This window comes from Triturus cristatus, chromosome 5_2, assembly GCF_964204655.1.
Source record: "Triturus cristatus chromosome 5_2, aTriCri1.1, whole genome shotgun sequence".
Classification (NCBI taxonomy): domain Eukaryota; kingdom Metazoa; phylum Chordata; class Amphibia; order Caudata; family Salamandridae; genus Triturus; species Triturus cristatus.
In genome coordinates, this window is record NC_140588.1 from 457037242 (window position 1) to 457060872 (window position 23631).

Below are 23631 nucleotides of genomic sequence, written 5' to 3' on the forward strand. Positions count from 1 at the left end.
GGGGCAAGGTATAGGCGCCATCTTTGCGGTTGTCGCTGCAGTTGGACAGACCCTGAAAGTCGCCACCATGGGCCTGTGATCGGAGAGTTACCAGGGATAGCAGGAGTTATACCACGAGATTGCAGAGGCAGCAACAACGCCGTTTTCAATTAAATGCACATTTACACATTGGTCTCATCAGTATAAACATGCTGGTGCCTGCAGGTAACCTGACCAGTTATCTGACTGCACAACAGCACAGCTGAGGGAAGGTCACCAGAGGAAGTATCAGAGGTCCTGGGAACCACATGCGGTGTTTAGCTGTCTGTGAAGAGGCTCCGGGCTGCCCCCACTTCTGCACTAAACACTGGGCAGGAACGCTGGATCTGGGCATCTGTCTCGCCTGTTAAGAGTCCTTGACACCAACTTGAAGAGAAGAAAACAGGTATACACAAATGCACAAGTGTCCTGACTCCACACAGGTGCAGGGTTTCAGTTGCGACCCTCTAGTCCTGGTGGAAGCGGGAGGTCATATCCGGTTTTACAAACATTCATTTTGCTTACATTGCCCGTATACCTGTGCTGTTGCCTAGGATACCCTATAAATCACTTTTATTTGTATTGTATATGTGAAGGGCATATCCTTATTGCTCGTTAGCTGTTCTGCTGTGTTTAAACTGTAAGATAGTTTGTAATTATGCAGTGCCAGGTGATTACATGGGTCGTGAAAAAGAGTTGGTCTAATTCCAATCACTTTTTAAGCGGTGGTTGTCTGTCGTTAAATTGGCCTGTTTGACATGGAGGAGTATTAATCCACTAATATCCATATTAAACAATGTCTTTATCCCTCATGGACGTCTATGGTCATTCCGTTGGGGTGCCTTATTAGCACACTCGAAGGAAGCAGCGCCCTAAGGCCTAATAAGAGTTAACAAGTCGCATCGGGAGTCCCTCACACCTTTCCGTGCTCAAGCCCTTAAAAAGGCAGTATTCTCGGAGGGAGGGCGTTACGTTTGCAGGCGGCCCGCGGTAGCACGGCCTGTTTTACTTTCCTTCCATGTCCATGGAATGCGCCTCCCATGGAATGCACCGGGGGAGTTGCAGGAGCGCCACAGAAAGTTCAAATATTGGCGCAGGATAAACAGCCAGAAGGTGTGTGAGCTTAACGGTGTCTAGCTTAGATTGTAGCACTTCACAACCACGGCAAAGCAAACACCTCCGTGTGCCCAGCGCGAGCCGCAGAACGTCTCGATCTTGGCTGGAGCTCGATGTAGTCCAACTTTCAGTGATGTGGAAAGGATGCGCCACGTCGCATGAAATGCGCGCAGTTATCAGATCAGGGCATTCCATTTCTTACACCAACACTCGAGCCTGTATCATGAGACATGTTAGTGCCTGTGAACGGTTTTGATTGTAAGGACATAAGGGTATGTCCTTATGATAAAATTAATGAATTATACGTGCATAGTTTTGTAACGAAAAGTTTGAAATAATTTCAATTTCGGTAAATAACGGTCCTAATGCAGGAGCCTATGAAGTGACTTGTACAGGATTGTGCAATTTGGTCAGAAGGGTAGCTAAAGCTTTGAACTCCTGGGTTTGTGGTTGATGATATAGCCACTAGGACCCATCTCTTTTCCTAGGAACTAGGTGTCCCGGCAACACGTATGCACCCATCACAAAGTTTTTGCCTTTGTTAAATGATGATATGAGCACACTAACATTCACAACGTGTCACAGCTTCCTTCTTTGCCCCTGACGCACACACCATTATCATTATGACAAAGGCTAACAAATATTTTCAGAGGGATAGAAGTCATTCTGCACATGGTCGATGTGAATATATCTGAACAGAGGGCATGTGGAAATTGACTTGGGAAATGGCAATTGAAAAAAATGTGCAACCAGAAGGATGTACAATGTGGAAAAGAAGCTGAGTTGGGGTGAGTTTTTTGGCTGCCATTGTTCTGGAATATTTTAATGTCTCGCCGGAGATTGTCACTTACAAGATCTTTAGTTACTTTAAAAAAATCCCCTAAGAAGGGCTTGGAGTATGGCCATTACTTACAATTGTATTAGCTGCATCGTCTCTCTCATTGTCTGGCTTCTCATTGCACCACATATGCTGGTTTCATTTCCTCTCTTTGGGTGTTTGTGTCTGCGATGGAGCACTGACCAAGTACCGGTTAATGTCTTCATCAGTGTCATTCCACTGTTTGCTCTCTGATTCAGGCACTTTATTTTTGTTGCCTTCCCCGTTGTTGCTTACACCCCCACCTGTCAACTTTATGTGCAAATATGTGCTACCATTACTGTATGTGCACACTTGAGAATAAGTGTATAAAGAACACGTATACTGTAATGCATCTGCCCACTTCGGATGAATGTACACAGGCAGCGCTCACTGCATTATGTTTGCACACTTGAAAATATGTGTCAAAATTATGCTCCCAGAACTTTTAGTGTTCTCTCTAGAATGTGCGCAGGGACAAAGGGCGCTGAATATACTTCCTGTGACCTCTTAAGAATGGGCGTGCATACTGGATTGCCCTGGAGGCCTACAGCATGGCTACTAGCATTAAAATTGTTCACTTTGTCACCCAAAATGCTCTTTCTGAATCTAGTTTTGACATCTCACTGCTTGGAACACACTGTTGTGAACTAACCCTGTCTTTCACTATCTATTTGTGACTGTGTCGCTTTCTATCTGCGCCTCATCCCCTCAGCTTTCTATTGCACTGAACGTAGCTATGAGCAGTTATGGGAATGACTGCATGGGCACTATTGAAAGTACTGAAGCGCTAAGATATGTATGAGGAGATGTAGTGTTCGCTCAGACAGGTTTAATCCATTGTGCCTTCATAGCGGTAGACAGTATGGTGTGCTGTGCCGTCCAGGGATGGTATCCTGGATACTGGACAGTATGGTACGTTGTACTGTTGCATTATACTGTATTATTGTGTTATAATGCTGTTATGAATTTATACATTTAAATAGCAATAAAAAGTGAAACTTGAAAATAATTGGCATGCAAGGAATGCTGCTACAATATTGCGTACTTGCACTTGGATGGTCACAGATGTATGTGTGTGCGCGCGTGTATGTATGTCAGCATGGGTGTGCTCAGTGTTCACTGTGTTTGTCATTTGTGCATACTTTGGAATATATGTACATCGATGCTGCTCACTGTATTGGATTATGTGCATTCTTCATCATGTTTGTACACAGGTGGTGCTCACTGTATTAGCATGTCCGTGCACACTTTGAAATGTGTGTGCACAGCGGGTAATCACTGTACTGGCATATAAGCATACTTAAGAATGTGTGCACAGAGGGTGCTGAATGTATTTGCAGATATGTATGCTTCATAATGTGTATGCACAGATGGTGCTTACTGTACTGGCATATATGCATACTTCACAATGCGTGTGTGTGGGGGCGGGGGTCCCTTTGTACTGGTGCATAACTATAAACCTATTTCAGAATGTGTCGGCACAGGTGACGTTCACAGTACTATGTGAGTGCACTGCTACTGCACACAGTTCAGTGTACGCACACTTTCGGATGTATCTGGAAACATGGACGAGGGTGCCTTATATGTGCCCATATGCCATTTCAAAATGTGTGTATACTGAAGTATGTCAGTACTCCGAATACCATTACTTCAGATATTGTCTCTTCTCCATATCGTCCACCTACCCAGACCACAAGTCTCCATACTTTACATTATAATAATTTTAATGACATTTATTGTACTTCTAGTACTTCTATTTATTTAATTGAAATTCTTAAATAAAACAAACATTGACAAAACCAATAGGTCTCGTCTATGCAAAAAGTATTGCCGTTGTCAATGTGTTTTTTTAACCATGCTGTACAGCAGTACAGAAAGTAAAAAGAGCAAGCATTGGCATAGCCAATAGGTCTCACCTTTGGGACCTTATAAGTGTTTAGCCATGCAACAGTTGCTTAACTAAATACTTATAAGGTCCCAAAAGCGAGACCTATTGGCTATGCCAAGTGGCCGTGCGGCCGCGAAAGTGATCACGATCAAACATCAAAGCGGCCGTGCGGCCGCAAAAGTGAAAGTAATCGCGGCCAAGCGCGGCGCCCGCGCACATGCACTGTAGATCTAGGCTGGCCTGGTAGCACTTTTTGGAGCCCTCTCAGTAAGTCTCGCCAGACCAGCGCATGCGCTGGGTCAGGCGATACCTAAAAAGCTCTATTACATGATCGGTGCTGGCTGAGTCATGTCGCCTTTTTTTTAACCTTCAGCCATGCTGCACGAGCAGCCGCGCTTCTGTACAACATGGCAAAAAACACTGGCAAAGCTAAATAGCTAAAAACACTGGCAAAGCTAAATAGCTTTGTCAGTGTTTTTTTTTTTTACACCGTGTTGTACAGCAGTGTGGCTGCTGTACAGCATGGTTGAAAGTAAAAATAAAAAGCGCTATGACGTGGCCAATATTGACCACGTTGCATTGTTTTATAATAAAATGTGAAATCACCGAATTGAACAATGTTTAAAATCCAATTAATAATATTAATGCTTATGAAATGGATTGTCTCTTACACTTCACTTAACTGAAACTAGTACTCGTTATTGCTTCAACTCTGAGATACCTGCATTCAAATTCTTGGCTGAATGCAGAGGTTGCTCAAACCATTGAATTGTCTTACAAACGATTATTTCAAACCAGTGTGAACCAAGAACATATTAATCTTTTTGAACATGTGAGCCATTATCCTAATTTGGGGCCTTGCTGTCTAATAACACCATCCCTTTCTTAATACTTCTGGATATAACTAGTACTTGAACTTTTGGTTGACTAAGTACAAAGAGAGGGCAACGTGTACAAAAAAGCTGTTACCCTGAAAAAATATAAAAACTTTCAGTTGCCATATAATTTTGTTTGGAATGCTGCAAACACCACCATAGATGTTTAAAATATTGAGATCAACTACTGTGCAAGTTCACAGTTTGGTTACTATTTCGAATCGGTGTCTCAATTTGTCAAATCAGAGTTCTCGTCAGTGGCTGTCATGCCTATATCTCTGTGCCTAATTGAGGCTGAATGCCACATACAGCTATGAAAAGGAACCAAGCAGCACTTACTGTAACTTTTCGTTTGGTATCTGCATTAAATAGCTCAGGAAATCGAGGGACTGGTATCAAGGAACTTTAGGTATATTCACACATCAGGGATATTTATTCTTGTTCAGCACTATTATTGTTTTTAGTTAATACCCAGATGATGGAGTAAAAAGTGCTTTAAAAATGTTGCACTGGAGCTGGTAGTCGCTCTAGCTTCTTTTGAAATACCTTGGTCAATTGGAAAATTTAGTACCTTATCTTTTACTGTTTTTTCACGTGGCTTTTCTTTCTGGGTTCACATCCACCGAAGTGCTACTTGTCTGGGAAAGACTGATATTCTGACTTCAGTTTTGTGATTTAATGAAGGAGAGTTTCCTCCGTAAACCAAATTTGGAGTACTAGACCGCTTATCTTATATCCAGACCTTGGACATAAAAGGCATTTCATTCCAGCAATTGTTCATTTAATGAGCAATTGCCGAGTGCAGGACGGTTAAGGGATTGAGCTATATGCGCCATTATTGCAAGAAGTATTCCGAAATACCAGAAATAGGACGTAAGCTCTGATCAGGGAGACTGTGAGCACAATTACCTTCTTTTCAAATCCTTCTGTGACACTGCGGGAGGAAAAAGGACTTTGAAACTTGAAAGGAAAGAGCTTGCTTTCAACCTCAAAAGCTAGGAGGAAAGGGCTCTGAAATTTGCTCAGTATTCCCAATTCACCATTAGCCTGTTTCTTCCTTTAGCCTCAAGGCATTCTCCGCTTTTTGAAAAGATGTTAAGAAATTCAGTCACAATAGAGAGCCTAGTTTTGAACATGTTTCACTTGGACCCATTGAGGTCTGGGCTTCAGCCTTTGTGTGAGGTGAATTGAGCTGAGCAGCTCGCCGGTTGGGGCGAGGTGAATGAGTAGTCTCAACGCAGTCACAAATTCTGGAGAAAAAAAAAAGCAAAACTCCCCTCTTTGCCTTTATTTTTACAATATGCATTCCTCTACAATCCAGCCAGTGGCAGTAAGTGAAGGAGAGTCTGAACTAAAGTCAATATGGGCCACTTGGTGTACAGCAGTCTGCATTTAGTTTGTCTTGCAATTGAGGCGCTGTTGACCTTGGTTGGGGGACCATTTGTAAATCCATTTATTTAGCATAAAGTGAAATAATCAACCCTCCTCCTCACAGGCCGATTGTGATAGGGTGACATTGCTTTGATTTAATGATTAACCGCCTGACCCCCGAAGTTGGAGAGACTTGCTTGAAGAGGGAGAGTTCACTGAGAAGTACCCTAAAAGAATACTAATGAGCCAGTTAAATTTACCATGGGACCGGACCATTTTTAATGCCGCTAATGGGTAAAGCATTTCCAGAGATGGAGGGAGGAAGAGGCTGGGAGGGACAGAGGGCGGGAGAGGAAAGAGAGCGGGAGCGCAGGAGCGCGGGAGAGGGAGACAGGGCATGCAGGGAAGAATGCCCACTTAGCAAGAAAATGTCGGCCAAGGAGCAAACTTCCGCACAGTGAGTCTTTTGGAGAGCGCTGTAAGTAACTTTCACTTTTCTTAGGTGGGTTGGATGTGACTTTAAGCCCTCTGCAATACTAAATTATTTGCTGACTGTTGTCAAACAAAAATATCTAAGTCTGAACACATGCATATTGCTGTCTATGGTCGCTCACACTTTTAGTTTACTTTCTTGTTTATAATATCGAGTACCAAAGCAATTTTCTCATCATAAATGTTTTCAAATATGCTTTAAATCTACTTTTATAGTCATACTACTTCTATGACAGCTAATCAAATAACGTATTTTAATCAACCAAGTATAAAAAGTTCTCATCTATGCTTTTTCTCCCAAGAATAAATCTTGACTTGATACGTGGCCGAAACTATGAGAACAGAGTTTTAAATTGGCAGAGGGATGTGACGTTTGGTTGCGGCAGGAGTCTAGAACTTCCCCAGCTGACAAGTGACGCTCTCCGTGGTACACGTCTCTCCAGTTGGTAGCTTTGCATAGTCTTTGTATATATATGCAAGAGAGATTCCCTAGTACTTGTTTGGAAGGGAGATGCTGTACTTAAAGGCGCCTGGGGATGCTCTCAGTGGGTCGGAAGTTTCTCTTGACCCCTTAGCTGACTCCTTTTCAAACATAACAGTTGTCTTATGTTTGGCTGTTAAATCCCTTGGCGTATGATTCCAGAGACGTGGGATGTTTGCTTACATTTTTTTTTGTAGCAGCCTCCCACTTGTTACCATGGAGCACGGCCTGCCTCTGTCACTAATCTGTCCAGGCACGGCCTGCCGCATTTACTCCCACACTTCATCGAACAGTCCGGGGGCGCGGCATGAGATTAGGCAGCTCTCAGCTTTGCCTACTGAAGTGTAGGGTTATTGCAGGGGGACATTTGATTTCTCGGTTCGCAGAGAGAAGACTTTTGAGGTCCCCGACCTCGTGCATTCTGCAGTGTGTTATCTGATCAGATTATCATCAGCCATTTTCCTGCATTGCCTGACGTAGACAGCCATTGACGTCACCAAACTAGTCACATAAACGTACTCCTAGATTTTGTGTAACTGTCTACATTTTACATTTTTTAAATTCTCCAAATTGTACAGGAGTACCCCTGAGAATCTGAGACTGATGCAGACTACTAGTAGAATTCTCGTGTAAATAGTTTTCCAAACACCAAATGTTCGGACTGAAGTAAGTTTTCACTTTTAAAACTTCCAAATCATGTATTAATAATCTTTTTTTAAATTATTTGTTATAATTGCTTTTCTACCAGCCCTTAATTAGTCTGAAAAGATAAGCTTCCTTTGTGTAGGTTTAATCCCGAAATGTAAAACAACCTAAAAATTCGTTTTCTAACATTAGTTTCGGTCCAAAATTCTGTAGCACGATTCATCAGCTTTACTGTTTCTATTCCGAGGGGTTTGTCTTAAATTTTTAAAGTTTGCCTTCTGATGTGTACATCCGAAGACAAACTGATCGGAGTTTATGAGTAAACTAGAACACGTGTTTATTGCTGTCCTGTAGAGGTCAGACCTCCATCTGGGTAAAATCTTGAATAACTTTCTTTATTTAAGTCCACACTTCTTTATTTAGCTATTTTACAAGAGGCAAAAGTGATTGCAGTCTCGTTTTTGCACGGAGTATAGATATTTCTGCTTCATTATAAAAACTGTTATGAAAAATATTTGGGTGTGCGCATGTAAAGCATTAATAGAAAATATGAATGTTTTGAGTTTGCTCTTCTGATGCTATAGTTATGTACTGGGGTCAGAGAAACAGTACCTACAGTCTTGATAATTCATATTGCCTACTTAGTTGTGGAATTTCTATTTGTGTCCTTTTTAGGTTTCACCTAAAGCACGCATGTGCTGTCAGCGAAACCTATTGTTCTAAAAAAAAAAAACAAAGCTAAAAAGTGGCCTAGAAGCCCACCCATTATTTACCTTTACTCATCATTGGTTGGCTCCCACGTCTCTCTCGTTTCCTTGCTTCCTATTGGTCGAAGCCTCCTCTTTGCCTCCAGCTTCATTCTGAACTTCAGTCTTCGTCCCTGCCACGGAGCATGGACCAAGTACTGCTTCCTATGGCCAGTGTACTTCCACTGGCCACAGGCTCCTTTAGGTACTCTTTGTCTATTTATTTCTAGCACCCTCCTATCCCCCACCACGCTGTTCCCTTTAATTCGCTCACCCTGCTGCCTTTGTTTCCTACCCTCCTCCCTCTTGTTGTTTTTTTATTATAGGTTTATATGGCACAAACTCGACCTGAAGGTATTGGAGCACCAGTTACAGTACACAAGTACACATTCATGTTTGTAAGCCACAAGGAGATGAAGTGATTTGCCCAGAATCACAGGATGTTGAGCCGATGCAGAAACTCAAACCTGGTTCCACAGGCGACAGTTCTGGCTGTGAGGCCACATCCTCTGTAAAAAACATTAACAAAGCTAAATAACTCACACAGAGCTATTTGGCTTTGTTAATTGTTTTTTAAAGAGCGCTGCTATACAATTTGTCTGAAAGTAAACAAACAAAGCACTATTGTGCGGTCAACACTGGCTGCACCATAGCTCTTTGCTTTTATTCACTTTGAGTCATTTTAAGGCATGTTGCACTGCAGCCCATGCTGCTGTGCAACATCTTTAAAAAATATTGACAACAACAATAGGCCTTGCATAGGCGCAACCTATTGGCTTTGACAATGCTTGTTTATTAAGGTAATCTTACTCTAAGACTATATTTTTCCATGAAAGCTATGCAAGTATTTTGTTAACGTTCTATTCTGTTTCTAAAATCAGCTTTTATGCCCAATTGATCTATAACTCATTTTGTATGTGACAAGTGACTGTACAGTTTGCTCTATTTCTTTTACAGATGACTTGAATCAAGATTATGCCTTTGCATGTATGTCAGACCACAGGGCAGAGAGATTTTACTGGGCCCCAATAGTGGTGGTGGAGGCCCTTTGCCAATGCTGTCCTGAGGTCCATCCTACTATAGCTCTGTAATCTGGGCCAAGTATATCCCTTTCCGCGTTTGACTCTAAGGGTAGGGAGAGCGGGTGGTCACAGGCTTCTCAGGGAGGTAGTATGGGAGCAAGAGCTCAGAACTCAACAGCTGCCCAACAGAGATGATAAAGTATTGTCTAGCCAAGTACTCATATTTTAAATAAAAGGAAATACTTTAATCACTCAGTTACCAAATACTACATATTCCAAAGTGGGTTCAGTTACAAGGTTGTATACTCCCTTTGGGATTCTAAGAAATGCAGATATCCCTATCGTACCCACATCCTACCATCTTCTCTCTCTCATGTGACTCAAACAAAGATATGAGTCCAGGCATAGGCTAGGCATAGGTGCAGATCAGTAGTGATTACCCTAAAAACTGGCCCATAGGTCAGTTCAATTGTCTTTAGGCACAGTAAATTCATGCTGACAAAGGCTATTGTTAGTAGCAAGTTTCCCTATTGTCGCATTCACGCACAGTCAGTCTCTCAGTTCATGTATATGCACAGTACCATGTTACCTGTTTGGTGATCCTGGTGAGTATTAGGATCAAGCCTGTGTGACAAGCTTCTTTACACTTTGGCGCTTCGGTGCTGAGACGGGAGACCAGGGACGGAGGGCTAGCTCCCTTTAAGATCATGGGCGATGAGTCGTGCCTTCAGTGGGCTTGTTGTCAGCCACATCCTTCTGGCCCACACAGGCTGGGATTCATCTTCAGCAGTTGAGTTCCTCGGGGGCCAGTGCAGGTGGAGCCTCATATTCGGCAGTTGCAGCTTTGGAGGCTATTGTAGGTGTGCACCTGTCTTCAGATGGATGGTTGTTTTTGGAAGTTCCGGGTCAGGAGGCTGATGAAGAAGCTCCTCTTGGTTGTTTACCTAAGGTGGTAGGGGCAGCATTAGGCCCTCAGGGTTAATGGTGGGAACGCCTGGCCACATGGTGACACTTGGGAAATACTGCTTCATGTAGATCATGGTGGGAGCTTAATCTGGAGACTGGGGCACCCTGCAAGCTTCATGTCAAGGCCGGCTTCACTCCCTCTCAGAAGTTAGCTACTTCTGGGTGCCCCACCTACAAGGAAATTTATGGATTTGTGCACTTTTTCCAGACAGGGGATCTGCATCCACTGTTAATGTTCAGATACAGTTTGAGTAGGTTCTCTTTCAAATGTCATTGTCAGGTTGCTTTACGGACACAACCTTTGAATAAAGTGATGCTTCTCACAGCATGTAGTGATGGGTGCTGGTTCCAAGCAGGAGTAAGCTTCATGGAGTGTTATATCATAATTACAGGTCAGTAAGAGATTAAATACATATCTCAAATGTAATAACAGGTGGTTGTTTCATTTTTTATAGATTTCCCCACATTTTGCTGTTCTTTTGCAGAATCTCACAAGTAGATTTATGTAGTGTAAAATTACGGTAATGCCATTGCACTGGAGATGGAAATTACAATCAGTAGTAATAGTGAAATACTAATAATATAGAATTCATTCAACTGCTTTATTGCAGCATTTCATAATAGTGTCCAGATCAGTCATTCCTGTCCGGTGTGCAGTGTTTTAGTTCATATTTGATTAAACAATGACATTAATACCTACACATACAGCGGCAACATTTATTGACATCAACAGATCTATTAGATATCAGACTGACAATACTACATAACTGAGTCTTCTTGGAGAATTTGACATTGATTAATCATTTTTAAGTACATTTTAAGAAAATGTTATTTTGAATTTATTGGGAATGTATTCACCAAACTTTAACACCATCATAAAGCACTCCATAACAATACACCCAGTTACTTAGCTCTAAAGCTAGAACGATCAGGAGGATGCAGACAATTACGAAGCGCGAGTTCTTTACTTCTGAAACCACAATCCTTTCATAAAAAGAAAACTGGTTGCAGAGCATTCTCAGAGATTGCTCCAAAGATCTGGAACTTCTTACCTCCAGGGGTACATGGAATCTCGTCATTTACCACCTTAAAAAAAGAAGTAAAAATACTCCTAATAAACAAATTCACATCCTAAGACTTGATTCTAGGCAGACAACGAGTCACCTATACGAACCTCTTATCACTGCCTACCTCTTGTGGTTGGAAGGAGAATATTATATTTATGTTTATTACCACAACCACCTAATGTTCAATAACTGTATATAGTGGAATGTTCTGTTGCCCTCTGGGATCATCATGTGTCGTCTACGGGTCACCTATATTACCCATTTATTATATACCTGTTTTGTACCTAATGTCGAATACCAAATGCCTTATATTATCTCATATCTTTCTGTTTTATAACTGTATACTGTAAAGCGCTCGGATACCCTCGTGGGTCACGTTTGCGCTATATAAAACCTTATAAATAAAATAAATAACACCATCATTATCAATAATGTTTGATGCATGCCTTTAATGTTACAACAGGCTCACTGGGTAAACTGTACATTAAAAAAGTTTGCTTGAACGTTTAACCCATTTCGTGGGTTGCAGTGAGTTCAACATCTGATTTTACATAGTCACCAACTTCATTTTCAGATTCAAATTTTTCAGGAAATAGAAAATGTAGGTGATATATAGTTCACTGCTGTATTTCAGTTTTTTCCACTGTTACCCATGTATGAGAATTCATTTGATACATAGGCCCATATTATAGCATGTGAGCACTGTCCTGCTTGTGCCACGTTGCACATTCAGCCGAGTACACCGGACGCTGATCGGATCTGTGTGTCCTAACACAATGATTGTGCTATTCCCAGTGTAAGAACAAACCCACACCTAAACTGTGAGGAAGTACATTAGTAAAAGGCAGACCGGCTGCTGGAAATAGCCAATCCATCTATCACAGTGTAAATGGCAACCTTGCATGCATTTTAAAGTGGGGGGGGGCAGAGATATTGCTGCAGGCAGGTGTAGTGAGTGACTGCACCCTTCTGCAGGAGAAATGTCTCGGGTCCAGAAGACCTCTCGCCCCTTCCAAGAGGCACCGTCAGGTAACACTTACTGTGTATCACCTCTATGGGGTGCGAAAGGGAACGGCCTAAACAACATGGGCTGAGCCATGCTTACCGTTTCCCCGCAAGCCGTAACACGCTTGCCTTAACCACGCATGTGCCTTAACTACGCACATGCGTGGTTAAGGCAATGCGTTGTCTAGTTGCAGAGCGGAGGCTCAGGAAGGGGAAGACCGGTAGTGGAAGACTTGGAACTCGGTGAGGTAAGTGGGGCTGGGGCTTGGTCTTGGGGGGGTTGGAGGTGTCGTTTTTTGGGGTGGGGGTAGGTTTTAGGACTATGGAGGGGGTTGGGGTAGTTTTTAGGGTGGGGCAGTTTTTAGGGCTCAAGGCAGAAAGGGACAGGGAGCAGGGTCGGGGTAGTTTAGGGATGTAGGGGATAGTTTTAGGGCTCATGGCAGGGGGGCTGGGTTGGGGTAGTTTTTGGGGCATGGGCTTAGTTTTTCTGGCTCAGGGCAGGGGAAAAGGGACAGTTTACAGGGCAGGGTCAGGGTAGTTTAGGGATGTAGAGGATAGATTTTAGTGCTCCGGAGCAGTGGGGCTGGGGTTGCGGTAGTTTTTGGGGCGTACGCTTAATTTTTAGGGTTTAGGGGCGGGGGAGAAAGGGCAGTTTACAGGGCAGGAAGCAGGGTCGGGTAGTTTAAGGATGTAGGGGATAGTTATTAGGGCTCAGGGCTGGGTCGGGGCAGTTTTTGGGCCGTGGGCTTAATTTTTAGGGCTCAGGGCAGGGGAGAAGGGACAGTGTACAGTGCAGGGTTGGGGTAGTTTAGGGATATAGGGGTTAGTTTATGGCTCAGGGCAGGGGAGCTGTGGTTGTGGTAGTTTTTGGGGTGTGGGTTTATTTTTTAGGGCTCAGGGCAGAGAGGCTGGGTTTGGGTAGTTTTTGGGGCGTGGGCTTATTTTTTAGGGCTCAGAGCAGGGGGAGACGGGGCAGTTTACAGGGCAGGGCCAGGGTAGTTGAGGGGTGTAGGGTATAGTTTAGGCCTCAGGGCTGGGGTCAAGGTAGTTTTTGGGGTGTGGATTTAATTTTTAGGGGGCAGGGCAGAGAGAAAAATGACAGTTTACAGGGTAGGGGGCAGGGGTATGATCTTTAGCCCGCATGCCCCTTTATGCATCATGTATCTACCCCGAAATTGCGTAGTCAAGGCATGCCTGGTAAAGTCATGTGTGCTAAAGACGCGGTCGTGGTAGCGACCGCGTGGTACAGGTATGCGTGGTTCAGGCATGCGTTGAATCATCATACAACCCGTACAAAATCAGTGCACCTCCTCAAGGCCTCTTAACTTCTGCTCTGCGTCTATAATACAGTGCAGGTACAGAGGCAAATAATTCCTTAATTTGCATGGGCTATGCCACTATGCAAATGCGAGAAGGCCTCCAGTTCACCAATAGGACCAGCATAATCTGTGTTATGGAAGCAAGTGATTGTGTCCCCTTCTGCAATTCCAAAATCACTTGGGGGCTCAAAAAGTGGGTAAACATAAATTTGATAATACGACGCATGGTACCTACTTAATCCCAACTTTATCACAAATTAGAATAGATACATTTTAAATTCTATTAGATTCATATCGGAAAGGGGGCTACATTTTAGTCCTATCTTCTTCATGCGTTTTTCTTTTAGTTGATAAATCTTTTATTGTCACATCATTGTCTCTCGGGAGACTCAATTTGTTATTGTTTCTTGCTAGATTTGTTATTATTAACATACATATTATTGTAACATAAGTGTTCTTGAAAATATTAGAAAACAGGAAGCACTTGAAGCAACAGAAATTTGTACCTATGATGCCAACCTTTATAATCCCACTTTTGCACTCACTACTTTATTCACTATCAAGTACTATACTCTCAACCAGTATATTATGCTTTTGATTTAGCTGTATTTATTTTCCAGAATTCAGTGCTTTGGTCCTATTCACAAAGATATTGTAGTTCTCTTTTACATACTCTTATGTGCCTTACTGAAACGGCTTTTGGTCCTCACTACTTTCTCTTGTATTCACTATTTCTAGTTCGTAGACATTCAAAGTGCTGAAGTACAAGATGAAGTGCTATGGGTATGCCCAGACGTGGGTCTCATCCTCCATGTGCCACAGGAGTCAAGCTACACCGTACTGACGAGCCTCCACTAGGGTGACCTCGGTCTGGGGTTGCTTCTGGACCCTTCTAGACGGGTGTCTAGAAGGGGTGTCACCTAATAGTTCGGGACGACTGTTCCCATGAGGTTCCTTTGTCTAGAGTGGCATGGTGGGGGTAAAATGATGAACTGGTATGCGGCCAGAGTGATCATAAGTTGTAGAGATTAACCATTCAATCCATCTTGTTGTTTGTTGGAGATAATAAATGAGAGCATTGCTTAAAAGGACAAATGTGTGCTGGCCAAGCATTACCTCATTATCTCTATCAAAGGGTATGAAAGGTCAAGCCATAGCTTCAGAGGGGGCAGCACCTGCTGAAAACACACATTTGGAAAGGTAAATCTATCATATCCAGGGTCTTATAAAGAGGACCTCATAAATATGATGGAAAGGTCCAAGGACATCCTTTAATTTAGAATGTTTTGAAAGATAGTTTTTCTTGGCTCAATGGGCTGCATTCTTAAAGATTCTTCTTTGAGCGTAAGTATGCTTTACCCTAGACGTCATGTAGTAGATGCCCGGGACTAAGGTGTGTGTATATATATATATATATATTCACTGAAAAAACCATAGGTTTCACACATGTTATAGTTAGCTGTACATTTTACTGATAAAAAACCAATGAAATTCCCCCGTTATAGTTACTGTAGGCAACTATAACTCACGCGACCGTAATCCTCTGCTGATGCTAATACTGTATTTAGACACTTATTTGCCCATGTCTTCTTCCATTAAATTTTAGCTATACATATATTACAAATATTTTTTTTTCATAAAGACACATATGTCATCAGCAGAGGATTACGGTCGCGTGAGTTATAGTTGCCTACAGTAACTATAACGGGGGAATTTCATTGGTTTTTTATCAGTAAAATGTACAGCTAACTATAACATGTGTGAAACCTATGGTTTTTTCAGTGAATTTGCAAGGTTTTTTAAATTCTAATTCCTAACTATAACGTGTGTGAAACCTATGGTTTTTTCAGTGAATTTGTACGTTTTTTTAAATGCTAACTTACTTTACGCCATTCGTGGCGTGCGCGCCCAGATAACACTTTACACAGTTAGTGCCATGCACGCACGGTGGTCACGCGGTGCGCTGCGCGCACCGCGTGCCCACATTATGCGGGATGGGCCATGTACGCACGACGCGCTTCGCGCACCGTGCGCACATGGGGGACATATTATGCGCATCGTTGTGAAATGTTTTGTTTATTATTTTCATTTGTTTGATATGCCATGCACAAATGGTGCCCTTAGGGCACCATTTGCACTTGGGGTGGGGAGAGTGTGGATAATTTTTTTTTTTTAAACCAATTTTTACCGTACGCGTACGGTAAGCGTAATCTGCGATTTTTCGAAAAAAAAAAATAATTTTTTTTTGGCCTTGAGGGTTGTTTGGGGGCCCGTATATCCCTGCTGGGTGAATATTATCTCAATAAACTGCCCCTTTACACATTTTTGGGCTTCATTTATGCTGCCCCACTCAGAGTGCGAGAGAGAAAATGGCGGCCGCCGCTTCCTGGTTTCGGCCGAATCGAATGTTTACTAAGATCTAAGAGCCAATCAGAATCGCGCTCGCGCACGTCACCGTACGCGTACGGTAAGCGCACCGTAAGCGCACCGTAAGCTGGCTCAGATATATATATTGATTTAAAGGCTATTTTCTCAGAATCTACTGAACAGATTTACACCACTTCCTTGACCTGAGGACTACCTCTCTGCCAAATTTCAAGTAATTCTGTTCAGCCGTTCGGGCTGTAGCTGTGTCTAAAGGTCCTATGGAAAAATGCATGGGAAAAACGCGTTTTGGGACCCCCCTTTTATCTCAGCCCCCGCTTGACGAATCCCCCCGAGACTTTCAGGGTAGGAGCGGAGCGTAGCGCCCCACCTATTTTGAAAAATTCGCGAGGATTCGTCGACCGGCGCAAAAGTTATTCAAAATAGAATGTTGCGGATTTCCTATGGAAACGTGGTCCTAACTATAACTACCTACTGGCGACCGCCAGTAGGTAATATATATATATATATATATATATATATATATATATATATTTACATTCTGAGTCATCAAGAGTCATTTACATTCTGGATCAGCCCACATTTAGCATTCAAAGGGTGGACTGTGGGTCAGCCCTGCTGTACCACTGGCATGGTTCTCAAAGCCATTAACAATTTGTTTCAGCCCACTAGATGGCCAATGGCTGTACGTAGCATCAAGCAGTGTGAATGATGGCATTTTGCTGCTTCATATTTACTTTGCCTTGGAAGGGGCTGTACAAACAAGGAAGTAGAAGCCTCGCTGCCCGCCCTTCATTTAGATGCAGAGCACGGCTGCCAAAGGCTTCACTACTATGAAAATCAGCAGATCGAATCACCCACCAGGCAACAACACCAGGCCTCCACTGCACACGTGAGCCTCCAGAATTTTGGCACTGTAGTTCTGAATACTATCTGGGCTCTACATAGGCATCATGCTGGTGTATTACGCGGTTGCACGTTGCAGTCTTATTGCAATTTTTTTAGCACCCCAACCCAGTACGATTGGTTCTTAAGAAATAGCAGCCATCATTATTACTCAAACCTTTGTAGTGCCTTGGTGGCATTCAAACTTCAATTGACATGCTTCATACATGAGCAGTGGTGTAACAATGGCCCTAGCAGTGCCTGCAGTGTGGGAGGGGAGGGGGCCTGAGCCCCACGGAGCCCCCTCCTGGCACTGTGCATGGGTGGCGGGCCCCTGGTCTAACAACTCCTGACTCGGTCATGACTAGGCCATCTCCATGTTCTTTGCAGCCCCCACCCCCCTCAAGTTTCATTACGCCACTGTAAACAAGCCTTTAGTTTGTTGAGCCATGCCATCTATGCTATTAGGTGTTTGGTGTAAAGTTTACACGCGTCATAATATTTCATTTTCCTTGATGTATTTATGTAGGAAAGTTAGACATTTATTATGTATGCAATAGTATTTTGAAAAATGTAAGATATCAGCCTTGCTGATATATATTTATTTTATTCATGAAACGGATATAGCTTTTCGATCCGAGAGATGCAGAGGTTAAACATAGGCGGGATGGTGTGTGCGCTTTGGTCTTCCACTTGTCCCCATTTGGCAACATCTTTCATGTACTTCTTGCGTCCAGGGAAGGCACATGCCCCTTACACACTTTGGCTGCCATTCTCCAATACACACACCATGCACCATAGTTGGAAAAATAAGGAAAAATAAAAACATTACTCCTGGTATACACGCAAATCTTGGTTTTTGTTAGAGTAAATCTCACCCCAACACTTTGCACCTAGTTTGCCCCACTTGTGTCACTTTTTTGTCTCAAACCCAGCACAAAGCATTTGTAAATCTGATTCCTAACTGTCATACAAAATAAAGATTTGCATATTTGTGAAGAAAAATAATGTGTTCCAGCAAAATTGTGAACGGTTCTCTTTTTGCAGCAAAGTAAAAAAGAAGCTGCTAATTAACTATAAAATAAGAACAATTATGTATTTTTCTCAGAAGAATTTACATTATCCTAATCCGACTAAAGAAACTCTTCTAACTCAGATGCACTGATGTATCAAACATATAAAAGGGGGACAATTAAGTAGTGCAAGTGCATCTTTTACACATTGTAGTTACAGTAATCCAGCCCACTTCTCTTGCTACAACATTAACAAAACTCATTTCGCGAGGTGGTGCTCTATGCTCCTGCTTTTCATAGTCTTTTCTCTCTGGTTTTGAATGTGTAAACTGAACACTGAACCTTCATACACACATCTCTCTCTCTCTCTCTCCATCTCACCACTGCAACATACACGCATATATATATACACACTCACTTTCACAAACACACACTCTGCACCGTGTATAGCCATAACACAGAACACATTCACCTAAAATAGCTCAGACCTATTGACTTTGCCAGTGCTTGTTTAGGTCTGACGTAACCCAGACCTTTTGATTTTACTAAAATTACAAGTATACTTTAAATTATTTACAGGGCCTTGCAGTCATCCATTTTTATCCGTTGGTCTGTTATTGTGTCTTTCACATTTTACTTCTGCCCACCACAGCATACATTACCTGGTAGTGGGTCAGCCCACTTCAGCCATTGGCTAACTCCACTAGGGGTTTCAGCATTCTGTTCTTTCAGAAGCCCATCCATACACAAACACGTTTCCTTCAGTGCTAGGGTCTACTTTGGCAGTGTGTGCTTTTGGAGACCAAAACAAATAAAAACAAAAATTTTAGACAGTGTTTATTTAAATTGACACACGGCCCACAGCTTTCCCAACAATACAATTTGCCAAAGAAACAAGCATTGACACAGTCAAAGGGCGATCAGCCAATACCAGATCTATTGGCTGCCAGAGCCTTTGCCTATTTATTGGGTAACGCTGCATCATATGTTGCTGGGACTGTTGTCAATTTTACACCGTAAATGTCAGGAAACAGTATCTTTGACTCCTGCCAGTATGATGCAAGCACAGAAGGAACCTATCTCCATCTGCCAGGATCTGTCTCGTTGAACCCGATCATCTGCGAAGCAAACCACTTTGTTAGTGTGCCTTTGCATAGCAGAGTGTCATGTTTATTCTCATGGAGCAATGCCTTTATCCATAGAGTGTTGCTCAAACCAGATGTCACGCAGTGTTACTCACCCCCCTTAAAGTTTAGTGGTGGGTTTTCTAATTCTGTGCCAAGGAATCTTCAGCTCACTTTGGCGGCAGCTTACAAATCCCCCACTGTGGCCCTCTGGGAGATTTGTGTGTCATTCCTTATCCTCTTCAAAAATTCAACTTCACAAGGTGTGGAGGAGCAACTCATCTCCATTCTGCATCTCACAAAACTTTACTTGCAGTGTAATGGGGTCATAATCTGGAGCAAAGTAAATTACCTAATTTGCATGGGAAGCACACTTGAGCAAATGAGGAATCAACCATCAGTGAATGCGGGGCCAGTGGTGCTGGGCACATTTTTAGAGTGGTGGTGCTGGGCAATAACGTCATCTCACGAAAGGAATAGGGGATATCTGGCAGTTTTCTTTGAAAACACAAAAATGCTGCCAGACGAAAAACATGTGATGGGTCCCTTTATTGCTTATTCTCCTTTTAAAGTCTTTCAAGTTTTATAGGGAACAGCAGCACCTCCCGCACGCCTAAATCCAACACCACTGATGTGGTAGCTGCAGCAGGGGCTGGGCATTCAGCATTCAGGAAACATGCCTTCACTGAACAGTATGGAAGAATCTGAATTCTGAAAATGTTCTATTTTTTTGTATTGTTCTGTAATGTGGCACCACTTCTATGGTCAAAGGGCCAAAAGCTGTTAATGGACATGACATTGCTATCTCCAGGTTCACCTAAAATGCAGAGGTTTTTATGTTCAGATCTGATAGTGTGCTGTCACACATGTAGTTGTCTGGAAAACACAGGGGTTTTGCATGACCGTTTCTGGAAGGGTAATGCACCAGAATCATTTTGTATGTAATGGAACTACATTGAGACCATAGGATTGTGTAATTGTGGAGGTTCCCTAACACGTGTGAATTTTTGTACCACTTCCAAATACTGGCAAGGATATTTCAATGCCTTGTTTTTCTTGCACAGATTGTGCCATAAATTGAAATCAAGCATAGCAGCTCCAGTTTGATATGGTGTTCCTACAGATGATGTTTTGTGGTGGCATGAAGTGACTAAGTATACTAAGCGTGGATTGTATATCCAGTACTACAATAGTGTGGACTTATCAAGTACTACATTGCTCCAAAGTTTAAACTATAACCTTGGCTACGCCAAACATATCAGTTAAAGATTCTACATATGTTCCAGTTGTGGCTCTTTTCCTGACGAAGGCACCCTGCTGTGCCGAAACGCACGTAGAAACAGCACCAGTCAATTGTGCCACATCGCTGTTGCTTTTTATTTTAACCCTTCTTTTATTCTGTGTTAACATATTATTGCACACAGTGTCACGTTTCTCTCATTGTATAGTTTGATTGTAAGTGAGATTGATGGATACGAATGTGAGAGCATGAGCTTTTAAGTCATTGTTGAGTAACCACATTTAAATAAAATTCTTTTTTGTACTTTTGATAAACATTTTGGTTGCCTATGTTCTTTCTGTTTATTACTGTCTTATTATCACTTATATGCTTACAGTTGGTTGCCTTAAATATGTACATTGACTATTGTCTGTCCCACCTTAAGGAACCTTTATCCAAGTAGTAGGGGGCCTCTTTTTCTGCACTGATAAAGTGACACACAACCATGTGCAACACAGTAGATGCGATGCATACATTTGAATACATTTAATGACTAATTATTCAATTTGCTTTCTGTACTTTTTGAATGCTGGCTCATCTTGCCACACCCTTTCCTATGTTAGCAGGAAACGTCCATCAATGTTGTCATTGTAAATGATATAACTTCTCCCAAATTATTGGGGTTTGGAAGTAGAGGCTTAGGGTCCTTCCATGCATGTGACGCACTAGTGGGTTGTCTAGATATTCCTTAAGCGACATCCAGGCCTACCAGTCGATGTAGGCTTTCCAGAACCTCGGTTCTTCTTATGAGAGCCAAGTAATCAGCAGACCCTTGCCTTCTGTTACTCTCTGTGAGATTAATTGCACAGCAACTATGTGCAGCAATGAAGGGCTGATGATATTATGCTGGACTGACCCACGGTCTGAACGTTTTTTACAGTGAACCCAACCGATCAACTATTACCAGTATGAACAGAAATAAACAAAATGATATACAACATTGCTCCGAGACACTCGTTCGGGAGTGTGCTGTGCGTGATATCTATTAGCTATAGCATAACATTGTAAATGCGGCACAGACCTATGATCTCCTGCCAACATCTACATTACTTTTCTATTTTATCTTTACAGAAGATGAAAGTCCTGGCCAGCCCTATCACCGGGAGAGGCGGAACGCCATCACAATGCAACCACAGGGAGGGCCGGGCCTCAGCAAGGTCAGCGAAGAACCTTCTACGTCGAGTGAGGAGAGGGCCTCGATAAAGAAGGAGATCCATGCGTCCATATCGCACATCCATGAGCACGCCTTACCCTACCGCGGTGCGCTGTTTGCTATGGACCCAAGGAATGGATACATGGAACCTCATTACCGTGAGTACTTATTACAAGTGACAGCATGTTTCCGCCATAAAGTTTTGAGGATATTAGATCTATCACATCTATCATTTCAATTTCCTGCTTTTAAAAGTTGCTTCATTAACAGGATTAATCAACTGTGTTACTATTTAAGATGGTAGGGGAAAGGGGCCATGCTTTTTGTTCCTGTCTGAATGATGTTAGGCAAGAGTATTTGCATTCCACCTTTTGAGCCAATTAAATAAAAAGAAAGCAAACAGCTGCACCAGATTTAGTTTTAACCTGGCCAAGTTTTACAAATATGTCTGTTCTCTGTCCTAGCCAGGAAAGCAAAAATCTAAACTTGGTGTCTGCGAAACAAGGATGGAAAAACAGGTTGTGAAAAACATTATATTTTTATGGACCCTAACAAAATTTGGTGGAAGCACATTTTAGAGTTCCATTTTATTTATTGCGACCAAGAAACTGAATTGTTGGAAGTCTCGTTGGCCAATAAAAAAAAGTGAAATTAAGGGGCATTCGAACACAGATGTGGAATAGATTTGTCTGCAAGAAAAAAAAGAGCCTTAGGAGGCGCGAGTTGGTTAATTTTCAGAAGGGAAAGGCTGTTTCTACTTAAAACAAAGCAATTTGGTGGCGCGGTAATGAAGTGCATCTTGGGGTGTCTGGTGTTGCGCCTTTTGATTGCAGATTTATCACCTGGTGGCGGTGCAGCCATGCCTTTTAACCCCTCTGTCTCCAGTTCCAGATGCTGGTTTAAAACCCTCACAAAGGGGGTCCAGTCTGCGTTTCCACATTATTCACCAACTTGTAAAATGGAAGGCAAAAGGTCACTGACCAGATGACTGATTAGTGAGGACAGTTGATTAGAGCGTACTTATTTTCCTGAGGAAAGTGGCAAGGATAAGGGCTAATGTCCTGCCTTCATTAGCTGGCAGGCTGTCGAGGGGGGCGGAGGGGGGCGGAGGGGGGAGTGGGAACAGCTCACTCATCAGGGCTCAGATCAAAGTTTCTAGCAAACACAATTATCATCGACCGCTCTAGAAGAGAAATAGAGGCAAAAGTAACGGTTTGTGCTTGTCGAAATGCAAGCCAGACTTTTTTTTCCAGTTGGCGAAGACTTTTATGGGACCGGGTTTGTAGTGAGTTAAATAGCAAACATCTTTTTTGTAGCGGAAATGGGTTTGGAGGAAGTTTCCTCTGTACGAACGCATTGCCTCTGTGTGACGCGAAACGAGGAGGGGGGCGGGGAGGGGGATGTTCCAGTGCGGTACAAAAGAACTTTATTGGCATGGCAAGTCAGGCATGCAGTACGAATCAGCGGTTAGACGAAATAATGCCATTTCAAGTCTGTTATTTGGGCGAGCTCTCCTTGCAGGGCACGACTGGGAACCCAAAGCAGCCCGGGCACATTTTGTGCGACCAGTTCCCGTATGGTGCATGGCGAGTGCAGTGAGCGGGCCTGACCACTACAAAGGAGGGCTTAGGGGGGGTTCTCCCCCAAGAAAATCTGGGGGAAAATGGTGCATTCTACAACACATTTGTCATTATATATTTTATTGTATTAGCTTTTAAAGCATAGTAAATAATGACCTTACAGTGCACCAGGATACAACAATCTTTTTTGGGTCTCTTCAATGATTCCCATGCTATCACCCTCCAACAGTGCCTCAAATCTCCCCATAGCTGCTCTCTCACATGGATTTTATTTAGTTTATAGCGCCTCTTATCACAGTGTAATGTGTCAGAGCACTTTACATCACACACGCACATACAGAG

General features: G+C 42.7%; 1 protein-coding gene across 2 annotated transcripts in view; it reads left to right on the forward strand.

Moving 5' to 3' along the window:
- GLI3 (GLI family zinc finger 3) overlaps positions 1–23631 on the forward strand; it is a 363934-nt gene that overhangs the window by 121127 nt on the left and 219176 nt on the right. For both annotated transcript variants that reach the window (XM_085607427.1, XM_085607429.1), the window contains exon 3: positions 21628–21867. In XM_085607427.1, the coding sequence (XP_085463553.1) occupies positions 21628–21867 (240 nt within the window). The remainder of the gene's footprint in view (positions 1–21627; positions 21868–23631) is intronic.